Below are 27478 nucleotides of genomic sequence, written 5' to 3'. Positions count from 1 at the left end.
CAACTTTCATTTGGGAAGCCTGCTTAATGGTTGTTTCAGGTAAGCAAATGTGAATTTACACTTCAAAGGGGAAACGTTTCACATAATTATAACTATTATCCATACAGGCCACTGTTATTCCAAGTGAATGCATACTTACATAGCTGATGAAAATACTTGCTTCTCCGCAGGAAGCTGGTTTCCATTTAAATAGAAGATCATTTGCTTTTCTTGCAAGTCCAGTAGAAATCCTATTGTGTCTCCTTACATGCAAAACAAAGATAATTTAAACAGTTCAGTTATGTTAAATGACAATAGCTGAAACAGTTACTTTAAAGTATCACATCTCACTCTGAGTTGTCTAAGAAGGAACTGTTTGAAAGCACACAGCACAAGGTGGTACAGGCAGTAACTAGCAGAAACAAACAGTACAATATAATAAAAAAAGTATTTTAGTCTGCCAGGGCACTAATATTACATGGCTGCAGGAATACTGCAGAGCATTAGCCAAAGCCAGCAAAAAAAAAGCTGTTTTTCCCATCTGTCTTGGACAATTTAACATCAGTTGAAGATACCTTCAGAACACATAGTTGCTATGTTTTTTTAAATGCTTGTGCCACGTATTTGAGAGATGTGTTAATTTAGCCAGAAATTGGGAGAAAACTTTAATAGAAGGTACAGTTTACACAAGCATTGCTTACACATAGATCCCTACCAAGATTTTAAACCTAAGATCAAGAACACAGCTTTGCTGTCCAAGTAGTTATCCAAGAATTTAAGGCAAGTAAGACTATACAACTCCTCCTTAACCTTGATCTCTAAAATAGATTTTTTTCTTTCTTTCTTTTAATTAACTGTTTCAACACAGAAAGAATCATTTCCATTCTCTCCTAGCACTACAAATACCAGGAAAAGTCCAATAAGAAGTCCAGCAGCTTTAACTGGTGCTACAATTCATACTCTGCCTATGAAAATAAAGAGCATTTAACTAACAAGACCCTCTTTATGCACATGGTGGAACAAGAGCATGGTGCCTGTTTTGTACCTTTAAAACACTGCAAATTAATAGCACAAATTACAGCACAGGCATAATTATTCAACATTTAGTATCACCAGGATCAGTCATCAAAAATTATTTCATGCCACTAAAATACTATGTACTCCAGATTTCTGCGAGAGGACAAGCCATGTGCAGAAATCCAGTTAGGACAAAAAGCACAAGACAGGACCAAATACCTTCTTTCCAACAGGGATGGGAATGTGGTTTACTTCTGGCATTATACCAAATCAGCTGCCGGCAGCCATCATATGCACAGGAGTATTCATCGTCCCCGATACCATAGCCTTCCTTTAGGGAAAAAAAAGGAAGTATTTCAGTCTGAAAAGAGCTAAGTTTTATTTTTATTCAGCTAAACCATTCATCCAAGAGTAGGAAGGGTTCCCATCCATCTCTTCCCTTGAAAATCATTTTTCAAATGAAGTCTTGGCTTCATTTTCACATCAAAAGGAGTTTGATGGAGACAATACCTCCCTCTCACCCCCTGAAATATTTCTCAGACTGTATGAGCTCAACTTCTATTGTCTACTAACTTGTCCTATATTTAAAGATCACAGATCTAGTAGCCAAATAATTACGTTAACTTTTTGTAGCTTAAGAAGTCAACAAGAGTGCAACTTCTCTCCTATCCTGAAGTCCCAGTATCAGGCTTGTAATAGACATTCACGAGATAACCAAACATCACCAGCACACACGGAGCACAAAGAACAGTCCCATAGACCCTTCACTAGCTGTGTCACATTCTGTCCCTGTCAAGTGACAGCCTCCCTCATTCAGGTATAAGCCTGATGGAATTATATGCCATCAGTATTTAGCCACCAGTAAAACAAAACATTGCAACGGAATCATCCAGCTCAGATGTAACATCTCCTGTCTTCATACCTTGAGCAGGAAGCAGGCAGAAAAACATAAACACACCAATCTCATTTATAGTAATTGGGAAAAATCTTTTAAGCCTCTTAGTATTCTAAAGGCGGACACACTGCCTTTTATTTCAAACAGTTTCCATTACACTCAATATCAATGCCTGTGCCCAGGACAGGTCTGTGAAGTTTTTTTGGGTTGTTTGTTTAAGTTACACCATCAGTAATTCCAGTATAACTTGACAGCTATAGAATGACTTTCTATAATAATCAGAAATAAGCAGTATAAATGCTCATCTCTACATTCAAAATAAGTAAATTTTTGCAAATGTACAGAAAAATTGAAGGAAAGAAGTGCACACTTACTGCCACAGAATAACCAGTATTCTTTTCATAGCTGTTGGAAGTAGAGAAATACTGAAGTTACATTATCATCTAGCTGATACCACGTGTACTCACATGATTGAGAAACTTGCTGTCTTTGGTAGCCCATCCTATCTGCATCACTCCCGAAGTAATTACTGTAACTTCGTAGTACCAGACTCCAGAATCAACACAGAATGTACATCTAACGCTTTCAAAGGATGAGGCGTCACATCGAGCCTACCAAAACCAAACCAGAAGTTAATTTTCTACAAAACAACCATTTAAATAAGCTCCTTCCTTTCCTGGACCAAGTTTCTCATGTGTAAGAATACACCAGCGCAATTAGGCTAAGGCACCAAGGTGGGTAAGGCACCTTAGTCAGGGGCTGTTAGCTAACATTTGGTAGGAAGAACTTAAAGGTATTCACTGTTACATGGAAATTCATCTATAAAGTAGAGAAACAAAGTAACATGGGAAGCAAAAATATGGCTGAGACAAGGATCCTGCTGTTACGTACTTCTCAGGATTAGATAGGACAAGAAGTAGGAATTAGACTTTGGTGACCAGTTTTAGTTTAAATGAATGAAAAATGAGCTGACAAGCACCTTCACTTTTCTGAATACAGACACTACTATGAACATTTCTACAACAGAGGTCAGCTTGATCAGAGGTTTGTAACATCATAAAGTAAGCTTACTATACAAAGCTGGCAGAGAAGTTTAATTCTAGGAAACCACAGGAGCAAGTAGCCAAAAAAGTAGTTAAAACCCATCTTTTTCTTCAGACTTTTTTCCATTCAAAGCCATGATGTGACATCCTACCTCTAATCCATGTGGTGAGATCTTCAGGTATTCACTGACATCATTGCTGTTCAGCATAGCCCTAATGTTGGTCAAGTCAACCTTCTCGTATGTGAACTGCCTGCCTTCTTTTAAAACTGCAAAATAAAAGTAATTTGAATCACTGCTGCAGTAAAGCTTCATTTTGAACCTTTCATATGTTGACAGTTGATTGCATTGGGACACAGTTCATTTTTGGCATAACTGAATGAAATATTGACATTTTGCCTCCATGAAAACAGTATCACTTCCAATGATACTGTTAAATGTCCTCTAAACATCAGAACTCTGGAAGAATTTCCTCAGAATCTCTAATCTCAATGTCCCCTCTTTTAGTTTAAAACCATTCTCCCTCGTCATGTCTTTATGTGATTGAGCAAAGAGTCACTCTCCATCTTTAGAAGTCCCAAAACACATTAGAAACTATAAGGCCCTTGGAGTTACTGGGCCCTCCAAATCACAACTCAACAAGTGAATTTTATGATTTTCAGTCATCCTAAAGGACGGATCTAGTAAAGTGATTTGACAAATTACTTCTCATGCTTAATCAGAAGAACATTTTCCTTAAGTGTCTTTAAAGAATCTTTGGGACCATGCCCTGCTGGCCTAAGATCACAGTAGTGACTGCCACCATGATATCATCAGTAATCCAGCTGTTCCAGACACAGAGCTAGCACTGTTTAGCTACTTGGCACCTCTGCTGAAATGTGGGCTACAGGAAACATGGTTAAAATAAGTAGTTTCATTCCAGTCCCAATTTGCAGAGTACAAGCCACTTCCTTTCACAAAAGCTTTCCTTGCCAAAATTTATTTTCCATTCAATTAGTCTGGATATATTCACCTCTTTTTTTTTTCTTTTGATAGCGGTTACAAATGTAGTCAGGTATATTTATAAAAAGAGCTTATACAAAGCGAAATGCAAAGCACTCCTCTATGTCTTTGGAGAATTGCTTAATATTAAACGAATCTATCCTTTTACTATACCTACACAGATTGTCTAAACTCCACTGGGCACAGAATCCAACCTGGCGTTTTAAATAATCTGGATGATCCGTCCATTTCTCTAGCAAGATCAGTTGGTCACTAATGCAGGATTCAGAAACTGTCATTTTATTTTCACCTGCAATTTAAAAGCAAAAAAGAATGATTTCTATAAACTAACAGTAAGTTTAGTTAAAAAGAGTAACATTGAGTAAATGCAATAGGAAAAAAACAGCATTACAAACAGCATCAAGTTCTTTTCCCAAGCAGACATGACGTTAACTTTGTAATTACATATATAAATTCTTTGTACGGAGCCACACCATCAATAGACAATTAAACCATGGTTGTTCTCAATACATTTTTTTTTCCCCAAAGGTTTCGTTTCACGTAGCGTAAATTGCTTTATGTAGCAATTGCTACATAAAGACAGACTGAGTTTCAGCAAATCTCTTCAGTTTCTGGGTGGGGGTGTAGTTATATCAATATTTTTTCCTGCCTGTAGACACCCAATCATAGCTGTTCATCTGTTTAATATAGATTTCTTTCAGCAACAAAGGCCTTGATGTCTTAAGTCTTTATGCAGCTATTTCTAACTGATGCAGACTGTATCGAGTTCCAGAAAAATCTCAAGGTTTTTAAGGGGTAGGTGACAACTACAGCAATAACTATTTCTTCTGACCTGCAAGTGCACCAACATTTCTCTTCCATGTTTTTGTTCCTACCGCTCCAGTCTCTCACACTCACAACAAATGTGATCAGATGAAACAAGTGACAATCACACAGCAGAAGCCATTCTATTACCATTAAGAGCAGTATCAGGCCAATACTTACTTGTTTGTGCAAACTTCTCCAGTGCTATTAGTGCAAAAAGCATCACTGTCGGATGAGACTGGAAATTCTAAATATGGGCAGAAATAAAATTTATTTAATAAATACATGACAGAGGGTACAAAGAGCTATTTCTCACTGAATGTCTTAAGTTGAAATATACCTCCCCAGGTCATCTAGTCCCTCCTTCTGTCAACAGCTGGTTCAAATAGGTCAGGCTGCTCAGGGCCTTTCCTATGAACTTCTGAGTATCTCCAAAGGTTGAGAACCCACAGCCTCACTGCAACACCCTGGTGTAATATTTGGCCACCGTCATGATGGAATATTCTTCCTTACGTCTCCAGTTTATGTTCCAGCCTGTGCCTTTTACCTCATGTCCAAACATGCACCTTTGAGGAGCGCCTGCCTCCATTTTCTCCACACCCTCTTATTGGGCCATTAGATAGCTATAACATCCCTCTTGGCCTCCTCTTTCTCCAGGCTGAAGAAACTCAATTCTCTCAGAAAAGATTAGAAAATTATTTCATCTCATGCTTATGTTTTCAGAGTTCCCTACACAAGAAAAGTCTTCATGTAGCATGGTAATAGGGAGGTTTGTGGGAGAGCATGGAGAGAGAAAGGGACAGGATACACAGATGTACTTTCGTTAAGTAGCATTCCTAGCTGATAGAGTAAATGTAACTAACAGACCAAGTACAAAACAGGGTGTGCTAGTTTTCGCTTCACCTTCCAAGAGTTCATAACAAATAGCTTGAAGTCAACCAACCAGGAATATTAGACTGACTCCTCAAAATGGCCATCTTTTCAACATGCATCAGTGCCAGACCTAAGCCACTGACCTAACAAGTGGAATCAGAATTGCCTTTAAGTTATTAGCCCTCAGCACTGATTCAAGAGCACTGAATAGAAGCCTGGCATTTCTAGACCAAATGGCAGAATTATTTCTTCAAAAGTAGCAGCAAGGTACCTTATTTTTTTGGGGGAGAATATTTTCATTAGGCCTTTCTGAACTTAAATCTCAACTCTTTAAACTAACCTTTCACAATAATCAGAAAAACTAACAAGCAAAAACATTCTAATTGCTATGTATGGATACTATACAAGATACATACATTAAGATCAAAGACACTTACCAAGCTGTGAAGTAAATATTCTAGTATGCCTGGGCTGAGTAAGCCTATACTTGCAGGACCTGTAAAAATACCACAAATTAAGTCCATCCATGGGAACTATCATATATCCATCATTGCACAGAAGAAATATTGTTTCCAAATATTTGCTATACAAATAACTACACTATTACAATCACAAACATTTGTTTTATCTGCTATGAAGAGAGACAGTTCTAGCCACACTTAGTTTTTGAAATAAGACTCCATCAGCCTCTGCTTAACACTTTTATGCTCATTATTTTTTAGGAGTCTGGTTCCCCTTTACTTTTTTCTGAAGAGTCTGGCTCCCCTTTACTTCCACAGGGAAAGTGTAAAGACTATCTCCATTCATCAGTAGTTCAAAATAAGCAAAACTAAGTGTCTAATATAGCCTACTTGATAGTTAATCATACAATTTGCAACAGCCCCGTGGAAAGCTGCCAATTAACAAAACTGTCCTGAAATGTTGCTTGCTTAATCAAAAGAGTTGCAAGGGAATCAAACTCTAATATCTCTGAACTCCAATAAATTTTGTGGACTCCACCATGACATTACCAAGTTTTCTGTGTGAGCTACTGCAATGAGATAAGTTCAAAGGTCACTAAGAAAAAAAAGAGCGTATTGGATGTCATTGTGACTTACTATAACAAGAAAGTGGAAGTATTACAACATAAAATGTTTCCTGTCCTTGTTCTTTACTTTGACAGAAATACTAAAATTATGTTTTTAAGAACCATTAGGTGATACCTAACAATCACTTTCTTCATTTCCTTTTCCTGTCCACTTTCAGAGGAGAAGCTAAAAACTACATAGAAAGATGACCATCAGCAGGAAGGAAATGTAATCATCAGTTTCCAGCAGGGTACTAGAAAGTAAGAGGGCATAAAGTGTTCCATATGAAAAGTCACCTTAAAACAACGTTGCTGGGATTCTACGTAACAGCAGTGAATATTTTCAGTTAACTACAATAAAACACACCCTTAGCAGCAACAGCATCTTTCTTCTATCTTTCTCCACTGCCTCTAAGACTAGTGAATTGGCAGTAGTATTAAATCAGTAAAGAGCTGTGTGTTCACAGCAATTCTCAAAGGGCCAGACTAAATGCTGAGAGAAGACCAATTACCAGGGCTAAATCACATATTGTAAGCATAAGTGTCAATCCACAAACATATGCATTTCAAATTGATAACCAAACATCAAAATGATTAATTTCCAACTACCTGGGACTGTAAATGGCTCATTCAGACCCAAGCTAGTGACTGATGGCTGAATCTAACATTTTAATTAAGGAGTAGAATTGGTCACACCTGTCAGACAAAATATCCCCCCACAAGAAGAACATTATTTGGTTCTAAAAAACGTTTCTGGAGTTGTCTGCACCATGGGTGCTAAAGCAATAGGCGCTTAGCAAGCTTTCAGAATAATCCCATCACTTTACCTGCTAACTTCTCTGCTAAACAGCCCAGTACTGCAGTTGTATTCCGATGTTTGGCAGGGTGACAAGCATCCTGACAAGCAGCAGCTCCACTTAAGTTTAATATTTCAGTTAGCTTTTGTAACGCATCCTGAAAAAGAAAAATCAAATCTTTATTCAGGAAAACTGTGTCAGTAATGTTGTATACTACAAATTATTTTTTACAATATACTACTAAAATCACCATCACATTAGAGGCAACATAGGATGTTATCAAAGATAAAAATATAATAAAGAAAAGATAGGACAAGAAGTTCAATATTCCCAAGAGTTGTAACTTTAAAATTGCCACCAGATTGTTGGCCATTCAAGTTGATGGATTAACAACTATAGGATACTTTCAGACATATATGAGCTCCTATAGCAAGAGGATTTCAGTATTATTTCTTTGCTTAGTATTCATTCAGCAGCTATGGCAGTATTGCTACCTAATCAGTTTTAAGTGCCCTGAAACTCACTCATTTTCTTGAATAAATAATTCAGGACTAAAGAGACCTGCCAAAGAAAGCCCACAACCCCATCAACAATTTAGGATGCTGTCAGCTTCACAAGATGTCATAAACAGATCCTTCAGAACATAAATATCTTTCTATAGTCCTATAGTCATACTAAACAATAACAATGAAGGTGATAAATTTAAAGTGCCATGCTTTGACTTGCTTCATTCAGACAGCATGGTATGGATAAAATTCAAGATAAGTCTAGCTCACAACCCTCATTTCCAGGGTAGGTAGGGGTTAATCTAAAGCCAAGTTATCCTACAGAGAACCCTGCCCCCCCAAATGTTCAAATTCCCCTCAACTTTCCAGACTTCATAAAAGTTTCAGCTGATTCAGATATAAACTGCATATTCTCAGGCTATGATATAATTAAAATAGTACTTCTCATATTGAAGTCATCAGAAGGCCATTTGAATAAAGAAACAGTACTGCCAAAATTGGATGCTTACATGCTTTGTGAGCTGTGTTCTGATCCACACTTAATTTTCTTCACTTGACTGATATTTGTATGGTGATAACAGAATAGTAGTCATTTTCCCCAAAAGAAAAGCCACAAAAACAGAAGTGATGAACAGGACTGACAGTAAGTGGAAAGAAAGCGAAAAAGAAAAGGATGACTGCACTAGAGACTCAGGATGGAAAAGCCTAACTAAAATTAGATTCTTGACATACCCTGTACTGCTTTTAGCCACTATTAGAACTTTCACAGAGATCAACTACTTTGAGTTAAATAAAGACTTTAGTCTAAACAGCTTACTGTGCTGCCATTTTAATTCTACAGACTTTACAGCCCACTGTAACAAAATAACATTAAAAACAGCTTGCTACTGTTCTCTAGCTGTAATAGAAATTGGGCACTGACTTAAACTTTGAATAGGCAAAAAGTGAACAGACACTTTACTAGGCTGCACATGACCTGCAGATCCTACAGCTGTTACTCCTTGCACTTCATTGTGCTGTAAGGAGATTGCACAAGAAAGAGGCCTCAGAGTAACCCCAGAAGGAGGCATCTTGTTCCCTCTGTCTTAAGGTCAACTATTTCGCAGCCAAGTCCTTAAAATTTAAGTACCTAAATAAAAATGATGAAGCTTTTGAAATACAAATCAGATGATTAACAACTACATTGTACAGCTGAAAAAAGTAATATAAAGCATTCAGTGGTCTCAATTCCCTAATTTGTTTTTCAAACCAGGCAAAATTTCTAGTCATGTTTTGTTTTCAGTAATCATTTCACTGCCTATGACAGCAATTATACAATATTTAACACGTAATTAAGTCTCAGACGACTTTCCCCAATAACCTATAGGAAAAAAGGTGTTTGAAGATGAGAGTTCCACCAACTCTCCAGCCACTCACATTTATGCAAGACAAAAGCTATCACTTCATATCCATAACAATGCAAATTGAAAACTAAAAGTGGAAGCATAAGTAGTAGATGCAATGAAAGCTGTAATGTCATCACCTGTTTCAGATGAAATGAGAAAGTAGCAAGCATTTAAAGAAAGTCAAGTGCTCTGTAAAATCATGATGTTCAATGGTTAGCACCTTGAATCAGTTGTGAAAGTACATGTACCAGCAAAGTATGAAGACCATGGATCACCTTTTCATCCAAAGCCAGTTCAGCATTCAAATCCGCCAAACCATATCTAAAACTTTTTACTTAACTGCTGTAATAGTTAATGAGGTTAACTTATTTTAATATAGTAACATTTTCTGGTACCAACACCAATTCTATCAAGAGCCATAAATTTCTCAACCAGAATTCTGGTGGAGGTCTTGCGTTGGGTGAGTTGCACCTACCATAACATAGTTAAAATGTCATTTAACATCAGACACCCAGTTATGTTGCATTTACTGCACATAGCAAGGAAGGAATAACTAAACAGTGACTTGTACACATGCATCTTTCATAACTTGAGAAAAAACAGCAGAACTTGTCCTGCTTTTGCAGCATCCATACGTACTTATTGTACAGTATGCGTACCACATGGCAGGAGAGGAGAACAATCGAAGCAGCCAAGGACCAAATGCCTTGTTTTTCCCTGGGGACCACTGCCTTTTCATTTTCCTCTACACTGCTTCTAGCATTAAATACCAATTAGATAACAAGCCACCACAAATTACTCAAAGTTACAAGTTACACCCATTTTCTGAACAGCTAACAGTCTTGTCTTGTATCACTGATTAAACCCACCCAGAAGCTATCATGGGAGTGGCAACCATGAATAACTGAAATTCATTCGCAGATAAAAACATATTGCTTCAACTTACTTTTGTTGGCAACGGACATTCATCAAGTAGTAGCGTTATAACAGCTGGTCCCAGTGGATCTTCTAGTGGAATAACTCTAATTAAAGACTGGACAACTTCCAACCAGCCTTCATCTGTCAACCACAAAACAGAAGTAACATTTAGAATTAACATTGCAATTCTGAAGCGTTCAAAATACATCAGCATATGTAAATTTAAGTTTTCAATCATTAAAATTACACAGTGATTTTACATGAACTAGGAAAAAATGCTTTATATTTTGCATCAATGTCTTAGTTTGCAGTAGCTTGGATGTCAAATTTCAAGGGGAGAAAAAAGTTTACAGCAGCTTGGGCAATAGTATACAGCTATTGTTTGGAGAACTGTCCTGCCCAGGCCAGAGCATACTTTAGTTTCCACTAAAATTAGAAAGAAACACTCATGACCACTATGGACAAGCACTTTGCCCCTGTGTAGTAACTCAGGAGTTCAGTGTGCAACATCAACTCTAAGTGTTGAATGCTGCACTCATGATGACACTGAAAAGACACTCGTGGTCAGGAGAAAGAGCATCCTTCCTGAATTCCCTCAAGTAACACAAGACCTTGGAGGAACTGCATTGGCTTGTCCTATGCCTGGACTTCCAAAGAAAATCTGATTTCAAACTGAACAACTCTCATTGTTTAGTGAGTAGCCAAGGCATTCTACTTATATGCAAATTGTTGTTTACCTACAGATGTTAAACTACTAAAAAAAAGTAAACAGATGTTGGGTGAGTTGCACCTGCCATAACAGAGGTAAAGCAACCCTCATATGGACACAGCTTGGCTTGCAGAAGAACTTGGGTATGGACTTTGAACAAACATATCAATAAAACTGAGATCTAAGGACAGTAAAAACCCTAGACAAAAAATATGTACTATTAAAGAATGTACTATTTGGCAACACCGAAACCCAAGCGTTTAAACGATGTCTACATATATGGGCTGGTTCTGCCCTAGTGCAAACAGATTCTTTGTGGCTTGTGGTTTAATGCTATTACAGTGTGCTTGGGAGCCAGTTGGCTGCTTCTGGGGAGCTCATGCAGGAAGTGTAACTGAGTTCAAAAAACTCAGATACTGTCAGCTCAGTGAATCTTCAGAAGGACAGAATTACATTTTGGAGTCCGAGTTCCTAGAGCTACAGCAAATTGATAAAATACATGCTAGCAGTACAATTATTTTGCAAAGAAAACAGTGCTGGTTTTTTCCTGTGGAGTCACAACTGAAATGCCCAACACAGTGCCTTGATACCTGTTTCTGCCATTTCATGCAACGTGATCATTGAATAAGGAGGCTCCTGGTCACTGAAAGAGATATTACAGAGGTCAAAATTTATGCACAACCATCAATGTAATAATACACAGACAGAAAATGAATCCAGTAAATATTTAACAAAGAGAAAGTTACATAGGCAGCAAAGTGCTAATGCTATTTTCAGATCCAAAACAAAGATGAGATTTAAGCCTTCTTCTGGTTTAAAGTCAACATCTGCCTATCTACAATAGCTAATACATGAAATTGTCATCCATACTTAAATGTCTAAAGCTAAACATAATACCTAGACTTAACTGCTATTCATCAGCAAAGTTCCTCAGAATATGTAACAAGAGACCATTTCAGAGGTCTTGAAGCATATCAAGAGCAGTGTACAAGGGACACACCATAAACATACTTTTTCCAGAAACATTGTTGAATTTTCCCCCTAAACTGAAAAGCCTGCTGTCTAGCAGCATCATACACTACAAACTCAATAACAAGAGCAGTAGGACATCATTAAGACAGTTTAAGAGAGGATATTTAATGCAATTCCTTTTCCAACATAGGAAAAAAATAAAAATCCATTAGATTAGTTTCTCAATTTGGTTTGTCAGAGCAGGGGCAAGAACCTATTGCCAGGTCCTCTTATTTTAATAAGAGTTCCTGCTCAAATAAGTACCTAATGCAAGGTCTCCAAAACTCTATTAACTAGGTATCTCCAGTACCAGAAAGGTTTATGCAGCAACATATCCTAAACGCTTTGCTCAGTGCTACTTAAGATTTATGAACTAATCCCAGGCTCAGAATGATACATTCCACAATCAATTTATTACATGCCTTTGAAATGAAACTGGAACTGCTAAGCACTGATAAATTTTAGAAAGTTTCAACACAGGTTAATTATACAGATAACAAAGCTACCTACTTTGAAGGAATTAATTATAGAAAAGTCTTAGGTTTGATTGATTATAGGATAAAAATGCATGCTTTTCTTACCAAAACCTCAACATTCTCTAGTCATTATTTCCACAAGAAAATGCAAATGTGAAACTTTACACTTTTATATTGCTTTAACATTTGAAACATTTTTTTTTCTCCCCCCAAGCATCTCTTCACCTTCCATCTGGAAACTTATCTCACCAGCAGGAAAAAGTAGTGCAATGATGCAAGCCGAATTATCTCAAGAAAAACAGTTAAGACTCTTTAAAGAAAGAAAAAAAACACCACAGACTGCACGTAAAGGCTGTGATAAAAAGAATGACATTTTTATCAGCAAGATTTTCTGGTTCTCTTATGCATAGCAGGTGTTAACATTACTAGCACTGAGCAAAGGAGTCTTGTTCAACTCACTTGCCATTTTAACCACTGAATTTCTAAACATCCCTTCCAGCACCCACCTTCCTCATATTTGGAAACAAAACAAAGTAATTTTGCCAATATTTCAATTTGTAAAGCAGCACTTGGGATAAACTCCAAAAATAAGTATTTATTCTTTTGAGGCTAGGAAATGAAACCTCACTCCTTTCCTTCTAGAAAGGAGATCTCTAGACAAGAGGAACAAAAAGCAGCCACCATATACTTTGGATCCAGACTGTTTTTCTTTTTTAATCCCAAGCAATAAACACAGAAAGCAATGGTTCATTGTAGATCACAGTACAACAACTTAATCTACAATTTATCTCAGAGCATCCCCATCTATTATTTTCACTAAAGAATTAAAAATTAAAAAGGGTTTTGCCTTCCATTCTCCAGGCTCATATCTTTGCCTCTTTACATCTGTCTTACCACACTGAAGTCTGTATTTCCAACTACTGTTGCTGACATGTTTCCATTTTGATTTATCTGGGCATGGTTTTTGACATGAAGTTTGTCATTTTCCCTACCATCTCCTTCTGTTTCAGCTTCAGTGTTTCCAAAAAAATCCAGCTCTAGGAGGAACAGGTGATAATGGCACATACTTATCCCTACAAACTCACACAGAAAAACAGTTTCCAGAAATGGATCCCTCCTCCCTCCCCACACTGTTTATTCCTATAACCTAAAAAGGGCCATGATGAAGTCTCACAGGAAGGTTCCTTAAGCTTTTTTTCAGGAACATTTAGATAATCTGTCTCATGAAGAGGTTCCCCCATACTTCACAGCCATAGGTCTTTGTCACATAGAAGAGAGTCTGCAAGACCTTGTACTATTTGGCTGTGACTATTTGCAAGACCAGATGTGCCTTATCAACAGCCTTAATATTAAGCAAGGGCAACTAATATACCACTATAGCCATATGGTGCTTGTGAGACAGCATCTGGAGTACTGTGCCTATTTTTGGGTTCCTCAGTATGAAGAAGGCATCGTAACGGAGTGTGTCGAGCAAAGGGCTGCTGTGCTGGTTAAGAACATGGTATACAAGCAGAAGATTTATTTAAACCGTTAGGAGGGTCAGGGTACACTGGAACAGGGACCCAAAGAAGGGTAAGAAATGGAGATTTTCTGGAAACATTCAGTGCTTGAAGTGGCCCAAGTCACCTGCTCTAACTGGGGCTGGGTTTTAAGTAGCAGGCTTGAGTAGCTGAACTTATGGAGTCCCTTCCAACCTACACGACTATGTGAGTCTAGAGAAGTATTTCATTGAGTTAATACCAAAAAAAGATATATCTTCAAGAATTTGTAAGAAACAGGACTCTAGGATCAGTGACATAACTATGCTTATTACTGTTCAGTATCAAAGCAAAGTGCTTACAAGATTAACAGAATTGTTTGCAAGACCAACAGAATCAACTAGGCACAAAAATGCTGTGAAACAGCTTATGGAGATGAACTTAGCTGAAAGGAAAAGGCATTTGAAATTAGGAAAAGGCTTTCAAAATTTTTGCACAATTTTAACTTAATGGTTTGAAGACAGACCCCAACAATAAGATAAAAAAATAAAATAAACCCCAACGACTCACAACCAAAATCCTGAAACATGCACACTCCCTCTTAAATTTAAGTTTTCAGGAGAAAAGTCCTGGTATTTTCATTTAAAGCATTTTACAACAGGAAGGCTCCTCCTCTGCAGGCATATTTGAGAACAAGGATACAGGTATATGAATCACGGCTCATTTTGTCCTGAGCCTCATCCAATTTAAATTGAATCCCGTTACAAAGCTACAAGAGTGTTTTTCTTTCTGTTGTAGTCTTTTCGGTTCCTAACCTGCACCTAACCCAGAAGTGATGAGCTACTTGAATCCTTCACTTTTGAGGTCCTTTTATAGCGGTCTGTAAAAAGCAATGCAAAAGAAAAAACAACACTAAAAGAAGGATCTATCCATAAATATCCCACATGCCCTCAGTGGATGCTTTGAGCATGCAAGGAATGCAGTACTGGGATCATAAGCTGAACAGTCACAATGTGCAGTCTTTAAGAAGTAGACTTACAGGCAGAAAGAAAACCTTGGTCTGTTTACACAAACTAACAAAGATCAAACAAAGCTCTCAGTTTTGCTTAATCATTTCCAAAGTAGTAAATACAGCCTGAAAACAGAAACTTCGCTTAACAATCAATTTTTAGGACACAACTTCTCAAGCTCTGGAAGATTTTTTTGCTTCCTAACCTGTATAACTATACCAGGCAAGCAATACTGAGCCCGCTCCTCATCCCATCTGGGTGTAGGCCCGCACAGGAACTGTGAGAAAGCTCCTCAGCTCCTGCAAGAGTCTGTACCTGGACGCTCAGGAGCTATGTCTATTACCTAGGAAAGGTGCTGCTCTCCTAAGCCTCCAGATGGAAACACGCTGCTGCTTCAGGGAGGGCCAGGTGCAGATCGGTGAGAGGATGGAGTCACAGTTTGAGAGGAGACAAGAACATTGTATTTTTCATTCATGTTGAATTATTCCTTGAGGTGGTACTTACTTATCTACTAACGTCCGAATTACAGCCAGTGTGTCAAGTACTAGCCCATCCACATTCTGTTTTTTCCTTCTTGGTTCATGAGGCCCTCGACCTCTCCTAGGTGGCCGGACAGGGTCCCTTGGGTGGCTTCTTGCTTCAGGTACACGTACTCTACTGCTCTCTGTTTGTCGATTCTGAGATTCCACGTTGTCTTCTGCTCCACTGTCATCACGGCAAACACACGAGTTTCCCATATTGCAAGCCCCCAAAGCTCCCAGTAAACGGGGAACGCGGTGCTCTAGAGTCAACAGTAAACCTTGAAAAAGGCTTCTGCTAGCATAGAACACAAGGAAAGCAACTACAATCATCTAGAAAGTTTTAAGAGTAATGTTTGTGTGATCCTGTGAATTGTGTTTGCATTATATGCGTTGCTATCAGCTGGAATGAATGGGAAGTTGGAGGCTTAGTTTCCGATACAATTGGTTAAAATACACATTGGTCATCCAGAAGGAGGTCTGAAAAAGCAAACCCAAAACAAGAGTCAGTGTTACTACTTCTAATAAATAATAGAGTTCTCATATTAGTAAACAGAACTAGTCTTGGTGTACCTAGGAAAATACCTTGGAAACATACTGTTTGCATCTGAAGTCTACTGGGGTAGGGAAAAAGGATGGATGAGGAAGAGCAAGAAGATCACTGGTTAAGTAGCCCACTCCCTCTACCCCCTTCATTTTTTTATACAACCTGTTATTTTCCACTTTTTTTGGCTACAGAGGTACAGCTTTGTCCTTAAGCCTAGTGCACCACCACCCTTTAAGTATTAACAAACCAGTTTGATTTTCTCTTGCTGTCTAAAGACATACTGTTCAGACTCAACTAAAAGCTGCACATTTAAGAATCTCATTTCATACTAGGAATATTCAACATGATTTCCAGACAGATCCTACAAGACAGATGAAGTTCTACAGAACTAAACATGCAGTTGTGGCCTATCACAACAAAGAATAGATTTAGCAGTGACCACGTGTTTAGTCCATCTGTGTATAAACATTTTTTCAGAACGTGCTTACATCAATTGGATCCTCAACCAAAGATGCACCAAGTACTGACCCCAAAGTATAAGTATTACAAGCACCATTTTAATGCCTACAAATCTGAGATTTGTAAAGGGGTGTTTTCTGTGCAAGTTGGATGATTTTTGAGTTCTAGCACGAAGTCAGTCTTCCATTTTTGAGAATCAAGAATAATTCAGTCATTCTTATGTTCTTAATTCAAAGGGTTTGGATAGAATACAGGCCCAGTAGTAACAAGGATTGTAGCACAGTCCCTACACATCACTGAATCAAGAATGCTAGCAAGATCAAGAGTGTTCAAAACACTGCCTGATCATAAGGTGATTTTTCAAGCCATAGGGTATACTTGTATATAACGTTATATAAAAACTCGACTAAAATAAAGCCTTAAAGACATCTTTTCACTGCTTGGGTACTCCAAGCATGTCAGGATAAATAAGTTACTTTCAAGACTAATTTTTTTTTTTTAAACAATAACGTGCATTAACATGAAAGCTAAAATGATGAATATCAGGTTATTACTGTTTTAAAATTATATAACAAACATGTAGCAGCATAAAACCAAAAGAAAGTTGAAAGCAATTACAGCCTTTCGAATACAAAAGGCCCCTTACCAACTCAGCCAACAGGCAATTGCTAGCTGCCATCTGGGGCAAGATTATGACCATATTATTTGGGAAGCCAGACACCAGTTGTAGGAGTAAGCATTACATTAAGTATTTGAATGGAAAGCTGTCACTGAAAAAGCACTTCAAAGAAGCTCTCACACTCTTCTATATGTTTTAAGTACATTACCTTCAGTACACTGAAAAGTTCACTATTAAGGTAACTGAAGGCTAACTAGGAAAACAAAGTGCATCAAGTGATATTAAATGTCATAAATACAAGATCTTGATTTACGGTTCAAGAATCTTCTAAACCACCGATCATTAAAATAGTTTCAGTATCACAGCATGCTTGCCTTATTCTCTAAGCAAGATCACAGCAAGAGGTGGGACTGCAGGCTCAGCTCTTCCACCTGGGCCAAGACATTTGTTACCTTCTCAGTCAGAAAGTAAACCATAGACATAAGAGCGCCAATAGAGACTGCATAGATCTTAAGCTCAATTGTGTAAGATCACAGCCAGACTTGTTCAAATGACTTTTGAAAGCAAGCAGAAAGCACACCCCACCATAAAAAAACAAACAAAACTAAGAAAATCTCACCTATTTTAAGGAATAGGTAGTTACACTAAACATAAAATACGCCTTTCTAGGAAAAAAAATGTATTTAGGTATCCAAATAATGTATGGGTGTTTAAATAACAATTCTGAAGATCAAAACGGCATTATTAGTGTTATGGATTAAGAATCTGTAAATATTGTGTAAAGATTGTTCCATAACATATGAAAACGTTAACACAGTGAATCTACTTTGTCAAACCCCATCAAAATGAGTATGAAAAAGCTGTATTTTAGTGATCAGCAAGGACCAGAAGCCTACCAAAGGAAACAAAAATAGAGATGTCAAGATCAAAACTGATTACTGAGACCTGGGTTTTCCGCCTGGCAATATTAAGCACGATTAAAAAAAACAAGTGATTATGATCAACTTACCTTTAAGTGTGTTTGGTTCAGGAACAATTGGGCTTGCTCATAAAGCGCTGTAGCAGAAATGGACTGTATTTCTTCAGGGCACAGATGCATTTGTATCCAGAAAAACAGCAGTATATATGTCTTTATCATGGGCAGTGAGTTATTACAGTAAACTGCTTTCGCTTTTAGAAGCTATGCCAGAGAGTCCCTGAAAACAGAGAGAAAAGAAAGAACAATTCATTTGGAGACTGCCTCCCAGACAGACACGTTCCTCCTCCTCTCCACACCCGCAATGACATCAAGTCATGCTGTTATTTTCAGCTGCAGTCAGCCCTTACGGGGGAAGTTCTCTCACAGCTCCAAAAGCAGTTTGCCACCTACCAGCTTCAGGACCAGACACAGCTACGGAAACCCCAATCTGTTGCTACAGTCGAGGCACCAGACACCACAGCAAGTGCAGAGCAGTGACCGATACCTTGCTGCAGATTACCTGGTCCAGATCACCCTTATGTACGTTAGGGACAGCAGGAAATCAAAGCAACTACACTGTAGAAGTTGGTTAGATAAAAGGAGAAGAGAATTTTAGCAGCTGGACTCAATGGTCCTTATGGGTCCCTTCCAACTTGGGATACTCTACGATTCTACAAAATGCCAGGATATACTCCCCTTGTTTAGTAAACAGATGAGTTTGACAGCATCCACTTGTACGTAAGAGTAAGGAACAAACACAGAGCTCATTTCCATACCTCAAAAACCGAGGTATCAAATATTTCAGCACATAAGCTAGAGGAAGAGATTGCTATGGATCTGCCTTGCAAAGCAGTCGCACCTGGACACAGTGCAGATGTAGGAAGAGAGGTTCTGAAGTGCAAAATAAAAAAAAATCCTTTCAAACAGTGGTGTTTGAGGTTGCATTTGAGTTAGCATATTTAAGGGACAATTTACAACATTACAAATCAACTATGAGCTTAGTATTGGGCTGCCGGTAGCTGTGTTGCTGTTAAAATAAAGAGGACTGAGCTCTGCACATCTGCAACATGCATGCTCGTCAGGGAATAAAGTGCCACTAGTGCAAGAAAACAGAAGAAAGCTAGTCAAGGAGAGAACTCACCATACAGACTGGATTTTTACATGAGAAAAAGGCATTTCTAAAACAGATAAACACCAACACTTTTGGAAGAATTTTGGAAAAAAAAAAAACATTTTACAACTCAATGCAGTTGACATTTCTGAGGTTACATTTTATTCATTTCTGTAAGAGAGAAACAAGTTTTAAGGATGATCAATTTTGCTTCTGTCCAGACCCTGAGACCTTAGTGACAGAACCTGCAACGTGATAGAGATGTTCTGCACATCTTGAAGGATGAAATATGTTTTTCAATGAGGTAAAAATCTACTCATATATACACAAAAATTTGGAAGACTGAAAATTTAACTTCAAACCTAACCTTAGGAAATACCTGCTCTCAAGAAAGCCTGGACACAAAAGTAGTTTTTTATTCCAAAGATATTTAGCAGTCTATTTGGAAATATTGTAGGAATAGACAAATGTGTATTTAAGACCATCTAAAAGACTAAAATTTTGTGAGGAACAAAAGAAAATCACAACAGCAGTACTGAGGTAGGCCAAGATAAGCCCACCCTCTTATCTGGCAGTGGATCCTTGAGGAGAAACATGGGTACGAGCATGGGATTAGAGATAAATAGACTCTCTCCTAGAGTACTTGCCCCAGTGTCAGCAGCTCAGTCTCCTTAGACAAAAGACTGCATGTTTGTTTTCCTGTCAAAACACAGCAAAGGAAGAGAATCAACGTCTCTTAAGCCATTTATATTCTTTTTTCAGTAGTTACATGGCTAAGAGTCTGTGCAACAGGTTTTAAGACGTAGTCACGTTCCATTATAATGCTGTGACCCACTGTTAACCAAAGTGGACTGCTTCTCCCACAAGGGGTGGGAGTCACAAATGATACCGAAACTCCCCAAGAGCATAGCTTTAGAGATGAAATCAAAACACTCTTTAAACCAAAACCATTGTGAGCTAACAGCTAAGATCCACCTCAGCAACAGCACAAGAACCAGAACAAGACTCCTGGGAAGGCACAGGAACAGAAACCTGTTGCCTCTTGTCCGAGCTACCCCGACATCATGGGAATGCCATTTTCTGAAACAGCTTGTGCAAGTCAAACTAGAACTGAAAGTGTTCAGATGAAGCAACTGTGCATGAAAATACCAGCAATGATTGAGCGATAGTATGAAGAGGGCAGGCTCTCCACATCCACTCTGAATGTTGACTATCACTTGTTATTTTGGGATGCAGGACTACTAAATTGCCAAACACATAATCAAAGACGTATTTTTTTTGTTCTATCAGAAACTAGCACTGAAATTTCTCTCACCAGCATCATCACATGTGGCAGCCCACATCTCTGCCACCCAGGCTTGCTTGGAGGTTCAGCCAGAAGGCAACAGCCTCCTGTCCTAAGCAAGCCACTCAGATGCCATTTGACCACCTGAGTGTGATCAAAGCAGCCACTGGGCACAGCTGAAGCCCACAGCAGCTTTCTGTGCCCTTGCTCATCCCCACCAGCCTTTGAGACCGATTCCCTTACAGCAGCCACCCTCCAGACTGGCAGAAACATGCCTGGAGGCAAAAAGGAGCGATAAGCTGTGCAAACTGACCAGCTTGCCACAGCTCTGGAAGTCCAATGGGGTAAAAACCACCAAAAAAAAAAAAAAAAAAAAAAAGCCATTCAACTGAATACTATTTGAGTGGATCTACATTGGTGGCACCAATGGCAAGCCCACCCCAAGAGGGGTCCTCTCCATCATCTGACGGAGCACACCCATGGAGAAGGCAGCTGGAGGTGGCATCAGTCTCATTGTCTCTGTAATACACAGCCCAAGCATCAGTGATTCATCCCCTGAAATATTCAGTTACAGCCAACCATAATAGTGCCTCATGATGGAAAAAAAGCCTCTCCTTTCCATGAAATGGAGCACACTGCCAAGAAAACAAAAAAAATTCATACACAAATGAGTAAGGACTGTTTCAGCTACTAGAACCACTTCTCCAGCTCCTGCCACTATGACAAGTGAGAGCAGTGTTTTCTTCTTTTAAGAGCAGCACAATGCAGATGCTCCATCAGTAAGTGATACAGTGAAGTGGATAGCTTTTCAAGAGCTAAACTAAGTTTTAGGTAGCAATTTCCTATTATGGAGATAAATTAATTAGAAATATTCCCTCAGCATTTTTTTTCCCAAAGAAATGATGCTCCTAAAAAGGAAGAGATTGAAATATTTGTGATGCCAGTTGGATGAAAGAGTTCAAACTACAAGAGGAGACGCAGCTCTGAACTGCTGTAACTCACAATAAGAGGGAAGTCCTGTTTGCAAATATAAGCTAATAACATGGAGAAGGTGACATCTTTGAAATGATTAGGATAGATAAGAAAAACAACAAGAATTCCCAGCAAATTAAATACAATTGTAATGTGAAATTGAGATTTTTTCAGGAGATCACATTGAGGTAAGAGGAAAACCTCTCAGCTGAAAGACTTTAGCAACTGAAGAGCAGAAGCTACTTAGCGTCCAGCACGGTGACCAAACAGATGCAGAACTGGACTGCAGGATTCAGGAGGAACAAGTAAATTCTGTGTTGATTCTTCTGAACATCACCTTGTAGAATCCACTTGCAAAACCCTAACACAATTATTTTCTTTAAAAATACCCCAGAGGATAATGCTATGGGAAACAGCGTTTACTGGCACCCAATGTGTCACCATTTGCAGTACAAAGCCATTGATGCAGTTATTTGGTTTCTTAGCAGTCGTAGTAAAAGCACCCTAAACCAAAAGCAGACTGACCTTGAATGTGCCCATTCCACAGAAGAGGAAAGATCACTTCTCCAACGTGCCAGCTCTTACCCAAGTGCTTGTCAACTGTTGTAGTGCTGTGCAGGGATTACGCAAAAAATTGAGCTTTAACCCTGCAGCTCCAGTTTTGTAAGAAACACACTGTACTTGAGAATCTGATCTCTCATTGGACTTGGTGTGGTAACAGTCAAAGGAGAAAAAAAGAAAGATTCTAACTTTTTTTTCCCTGTAGGTTTGCTATCAAAGTCATGTTTTATAGTCCTCTGTACATTGGACTATTTTTTTTCTTCCTTTAAATCTGTTTTCAAGCTGGTACAAGAACACTAAAGTTATGACATGGATTTTAAACCAGTTTCACTTTCTCTCTTAAACCAGCACCTCCAAAGCAGACCTGGCAAACCCAGCAGCAAGGGGAAGAGAACCCTGCCCCAGCCTGGCCCAACCTGGACTCAGGGACAGAGCAGCACCCAGGGCCGCCAAGCATCACAGTGCTTTACTGCAGCGCCTTCTGAAACAAACCAAAGTCATTATCACCTCCTAGCTTGCACATCTCAGGGGTCTAAATTTCTCATCTCATGGTCATTTAGATGGAATTGTTCCTAGGCCTTTAGAAAAGACTAATTTTGCTTTAACACTTTGAATTTCTAAATGCTCTCCAGCACAAGCATCAATAACACAGAACATGACTTCCAGGTTCTTCTCCTCCCAGGGGTCATGATTTTTCATTTCAAACAAAGATACAAGGAAAGAAGGAAAGGTCCTGCTCTCATGCTTTGAGGCAGATGAATGCACTTCTGAGATACCAATCTTAAAAAGGCTGTAGTATCTGAAAGCTCCAGGGTGTTTGACAAGGTTGCCTCCAGCAGGCTGACGTGGCAGAGCAGTACAGGCACAGCAGTGCCTGAGGAGCAGAGTGTAATGCACTGCTCCAAAGTGGCTAGAAGATAAGTCTAGTGCCCTGTGGAGGCCAGGCAGCACTAGCCCTGCAAGCTGAAAACACACAAGCACAATAGGGTAGCTGATCAGTTTTATTTAAAGTGGATTAGCTATACCATATAGGTTTCAGTTAATTGAGGTCGATCTTCCTTGCTGCTCTTAAAGCTTCAGATATCAACAATAAAGATCTTTGCTAAATTTTGAGGGAGAAAAAAAAGTCAGAAGCCACTAAGAAATTCCAGAACAAACAGTGTTGGGAGGAAAGCACAAACATTTTGAGTACCAGAGGTATAGGATTGTGGAGGAACACAGCAAAAATGCTAAGTTTTATTTAAGCTTTTTCAGGTAAATTTATTAATTCATATCAGGTTAATGCTTTCCCTGTATTATTCAGAGACAGAAATGTTATCAATAGAAGTATTCTCAAATTGTGGAGATTGGTTCATTGTGGTTGACTGCAAAGGTAAGTATTTAAAGCACCTCATACATTAACAAAAACTGAGAAGATTCCGAGGCACAGAGCAAGAGACTGAGCAGTTCAAACAGTCACAGAGTAGCCCTGCCATGGGAATTAAATCCAGGGCTATGCCAGCACAGCGCCAGCCGAGTAAACACACTGCTGGCTACAGAAAGATGCTGCAGGCATGGACTGATGAAAGCAGGGTCAGGTTCTTGTCAAACCACCAACTTTGTGCAATTGAGCTGAAATGGCGAAATCCCAGTGTTGCACTGTTTCTCATCTGCAAGCTAATCTTAGGAGAAACAAAATGCGGGAAACAGACAAAACTGGGGCTTGTTTGCAGAGAAAGATTAGGTACCAGCATGTACAAGGCAGGAGAGTCTCCTGCTCTAGACCATAGAAAAGAGCCCAGCTAGCTGGTATGACTAAGCTGTTATGAATGCATAAAACACACAGAAGTACAGGATGTGTGAAAAATTTTGATAACATTGCTGAAAAATTCAGCGATGCCTCAGTTGGAAGCTCGCATTTGTCGGCTGACAACTGCCTCTGAGAGCAAAGCGCAGAGCAGACAGTGTCTAGAGCCTCCTATTCGCAGCCTCACCACCACATTTGTCACTTTATGACAATGGTTATCATCACAAACAAAAAAAAATAGCAACATGGCAAGAAACAGGACGAAGAAACTTTCACTTCTTGTTAACTCAAGAAGCAGAGGATGGACTAATCTTTGAGCAATGGCAGCTGAGAGCCAGATTAACAGCCTTCCTGGCCAGCCACAGCACGCAGGCAGTTGTGAGCTGCTCTGAGCTCTGGACTGCCCAGGGACAGATGAAGATGTCCTTCTGACCGTCTCCTCCTGTAAGCTGATGCAATGACAGCTGTTGAGTCAGATGTAACACATAGGTCACTAGGGTAGCAAGCTTGCCTTGAAGGCACTCGCAGAAAGCTTCATTCTTGATCTAGGACTGCTACAGCCTGCAGAACTTGATGCACAGCTCTAGAAAGGTTACTCGAACCCCTCATCTGACCCATTCAAGAGAAAAACAGAAAATCATACATGAACACGGTTTAATTCCTCCCCAGTTGGGTTTCTCTTCATACTAAGGTTACAAGTCTGTTACAAGTTACAAGTCTGCTGTACAAATGTGGTGCAGGAGAGATGCTGCTGCTGGGCAGGTGATCACACATGATGAGCACGTATGTGAGCAGCAGGCACCAGGCCTCATGGACCTCCACCCACCATCGAGCACCTGCCCAGACCCTGCAGGTAACAGCTCACCCACAGCTGGAAGGATTAACAAGGATACATCCCTCTGTCCAGCAGCCTTCCCCTGCAACAAAACATACAGTATTTTAAGTCCCACATCTGTATATCTCCATGAGGAAACTTGGAGGAAGTTGGACAAGGGGTTTCAGAGCTCTCATGGCCAAGAGGAGGCAGGGGATGGACAGCTTAGCAGCAGAGCCACTCAGGTACATGCACCTGGCCCTCTTCCTAACCCACATGTTGCACAAGGCAGACTGCAAGTGATTTTAAGAAAAAACATGCCTGTTTTATTTCATTACAGTTGCACATCAAGTAGGCAGAAGACTGAAAAACAATTTAAGAAGCTTTCAAAAAAGCCTATAATGGTATCAGGAGTCATAGTCATCTGGTGCTTCTCTTCAGTAACTTCTTGAAGAATTTCAGATCCTTAAACTTTACTTCTCTTAAGTGCAACTATCAAAACTACTATTTCACCAAATGTATCTAGGGGTAGTCCTCTAAACAAGAGTAAAATAGTTTTTTGTTCAACTTCGTCTCAACTTTTCCTTTAAGCCCTTTGCTGCAGTACTGATACACCGATCAGAGTTTCCCAGAGAGCAAACATGCATCATTCCTCATTTATTATTAGATTAGCTTTATTTTTAAAAGCAGTGAAGAAGCCTGGGCTTTCTTCACATCAGGCACCTTTGATTTTAGAAAGAAAAAAAAAGCATCAAGGTATTTGCTGGATTTTCTTTTCCAAGCCATCTTGCACATCCCACTGCCCACAGGAAGGTAGATGTGCACCAGTGCCACAACCTTCTGATCTGTAGTTCAGGCTGTCCTCTAGCTGAGGACTCAAACCATTTCCAAGCAGTCTGTGCACATGCATTAAAACAGTCCAAAAATTCACTTCATCTTAAAACATTCCCAACCCTGGTCCTTCTCTTCATGTTAAGTGTGACACCAAGATATTCAGAAACTTAAAGCAGAAGTGAAGTACCTCCTATAGCCAAGAAATCTTAGAAAGGAAGACTTAGAAAGGAAGAAAAAAAAAAAACCCTGCAATTCCAAGAGTTGTGCATACTTAAACTACTACTTCTTCAAGGGGAGAGATGTATCAGGAAGAGGACAGATGTGTTGTCACTGATGGGGATTCAGCAAGTCACTGTGATCAGTGACCACACATCAGTTAAGTGACTGATGGGTGGGATCTCACCTCAGAATTTGAGCACACAAGTACGCCTACTGAATGGGCAAAATGACACATCAAGTACACAAAGATCCCATGGCAAAGTTGAAAAAAACTTCTAGAGCACAAGTTGGGCCACACTAACGGTAGATCACAGCAGCAGATTACTGTAGGCACTGCACTGGTCAGTCACAAAGCCTGTGAGTCATATGTCAACATCTGACTTGTATTAAACCTCAAGGACATGAGGAAGAATAGAAAAGGAAATAAAAATCATGCTGGCAAAGCTGCTGACAGGACATACTAACTTTATAGTCACTGCATATAAACCTAGAAGGGAAAACAAAGTATATTGTGAGGACATGGGGAAATGCAAGGCACAAAATGACACAACGGAATCCTAGTGTCATACTTGGAAGACAGCAAGGCCCGGGGCAGCGCATGCGCCTGCCCTGCTTTGAAAGGAATGAATTCAAAGTCCATGCAATCATATGCTCAGCAGATAAAAAAACAAAACTGAAACAGCTTAAAAATGCTGAACTCAACAGATCAGCAGTGGAGCAAAACACAACAAGCTTTCTTATTAGCTTGTCTTCAATTACTATAAGGTGATGGTATTTTAATTTGTTGCCTCTGTGCAGAGAAGAAAACCCAGCAGTGTACACCAAGACCTCCACCTTATGACAGTATCACCAAATACCTAGGATACCCATAGGAGATGGGTCATAATACAGTGCACATTATCAGCTACAGGAGGGTACTAATGTGAAAAGAAGCTTAAATGAAGAAGCCTAAATAGTAAAGAGTCAGTAAGCATCCCATGGCAGACCACCACACTCATCACTAACTAGTTAAATTGCTAAGTATTTCCTTTTACTCCCTACTTTTTAACAAACAAGCAAAAAGCTTGAGAAAAACGGATGTCTATATTGCCTGATGGGCAGAATTAGAGATGTTAATGAGATGTAGGTGGGAATCAGAACACCAGGAGTCATCTCTGTCAGTCCACCCGTGAGGCTCACAGCAAGTGAAACGTGCTGAGAGCCAAGACCTCTGATGTGAAATACTGAAAACATACCGTGACAGACTGCCAGCAGTTATGGAAGAGTTACGAACATTATCTCCTTTCTAAAAGGGAAAGGTAAGAAAAGCATAGAACATCACAACAGTGAGTTTAAAGGCCACTGATCAGCTGCTCTGTTTTGAGGCCAGAGAGCCAAATACTGAAGCAGTTAATGGGAAGTGTTGCACTTGAACACCATGCTATAGAGCCGGAGGTAAGCAAAACAGAAACTGAAAGACTTGACATAAACCAATGAATCCATACAGCCCAGAAACACACAAAAGATATCATACCTGAAGATAAGCAAAGCATGTAGAACAGATGAATTAGAGAGATTAGCAACGTAAGAGTACGTAAGAAACTGAGACTGAGATAGAAAAACAATCAGGAATAGCAAGAATCATCAGAAGCATCGTGCATGATCCAAAACAGTGCATTAAAATATCCTGGAGGAGCTTCCTATACAAGTAACAGTAAGCAGATGCTGAAATTGAAATTAGCAGGAATCTCAGGAGACTGTTTGGACAAGAAGGGGAGAGACAGCAAGCAGCAATCATGTAACTACATCTGTGCTGCACACAGAGAAGTACCAGGACAAACACACAAC

General features: G+C 39.3%; 1 protein-coding gene across 2 annotated transcripts in view; it reads right to left on the bottom strand.

Moving 5' to 3' along the window:
- The window catches only part of RSPRY1 (ring finger and SPRY domain containing 1), a 35221-nt gene that overhangs the window by 6225 nt on the left and 1518 nt on the right, over positions 1-27478 (bottom strand). For both annotated transcript variants that reach the window (XM_084533392.1, XM_084533393.1), the window contains 12 exons: positions 18121-18307; positions 15473-15966; positions 11584-11636; positions 10313-10425; positions 7506-7632; positions 6050-6108; positions 4920-4986; positions 4093-4224; positions 3087-3202; positions 2359-2502; positions 1216-1327; positions 140-242 (listed from right to left, as the gene is read on the bottom strand). In XM_084533392.1, coding sequence (XP_084389518.1) covers positions 140-242; positions 1216-1327; positions 2359-2502; positions 3087-3202; positions 4093-4224; positions 4920-4986; positions 6050-6108; positions 7506-7632; positions 10313-10425; positions 11584-11636; positions 15473-15819 — 1373 coding nt within the window. In that variant the 5' untranslated portion in view covers positions 15820-15966; positions 18121-18307. The remainder of the gene's footprint in view (positions 1-139; positions 243-1215; positions 1328-2358; positions 2503-3086; positions 3203-4092; positions 4225-4919; positions 4987-6049; positions 6109-7505; positions 7633-10312; positions 10426-11583; positions 11637-15472; positions 15967-18120; positions 18308-27478) is intronic.

The sequence above is a fragment of the Aythya ferina genome, assembly GCF_964211825.1.
Source record: "Aythya ferina genome assembly, chromosome: 12".
In the NCBI taxonomy this organism is placed as follows: Eukaryota; Metazoa; Chordata; class Aves; order Anseriformes; family Anatidae; genus Aythya; species Aythya ferina.
This window is presented reverse-complemented; position numbering and strand designations above follow the sequence as displayed.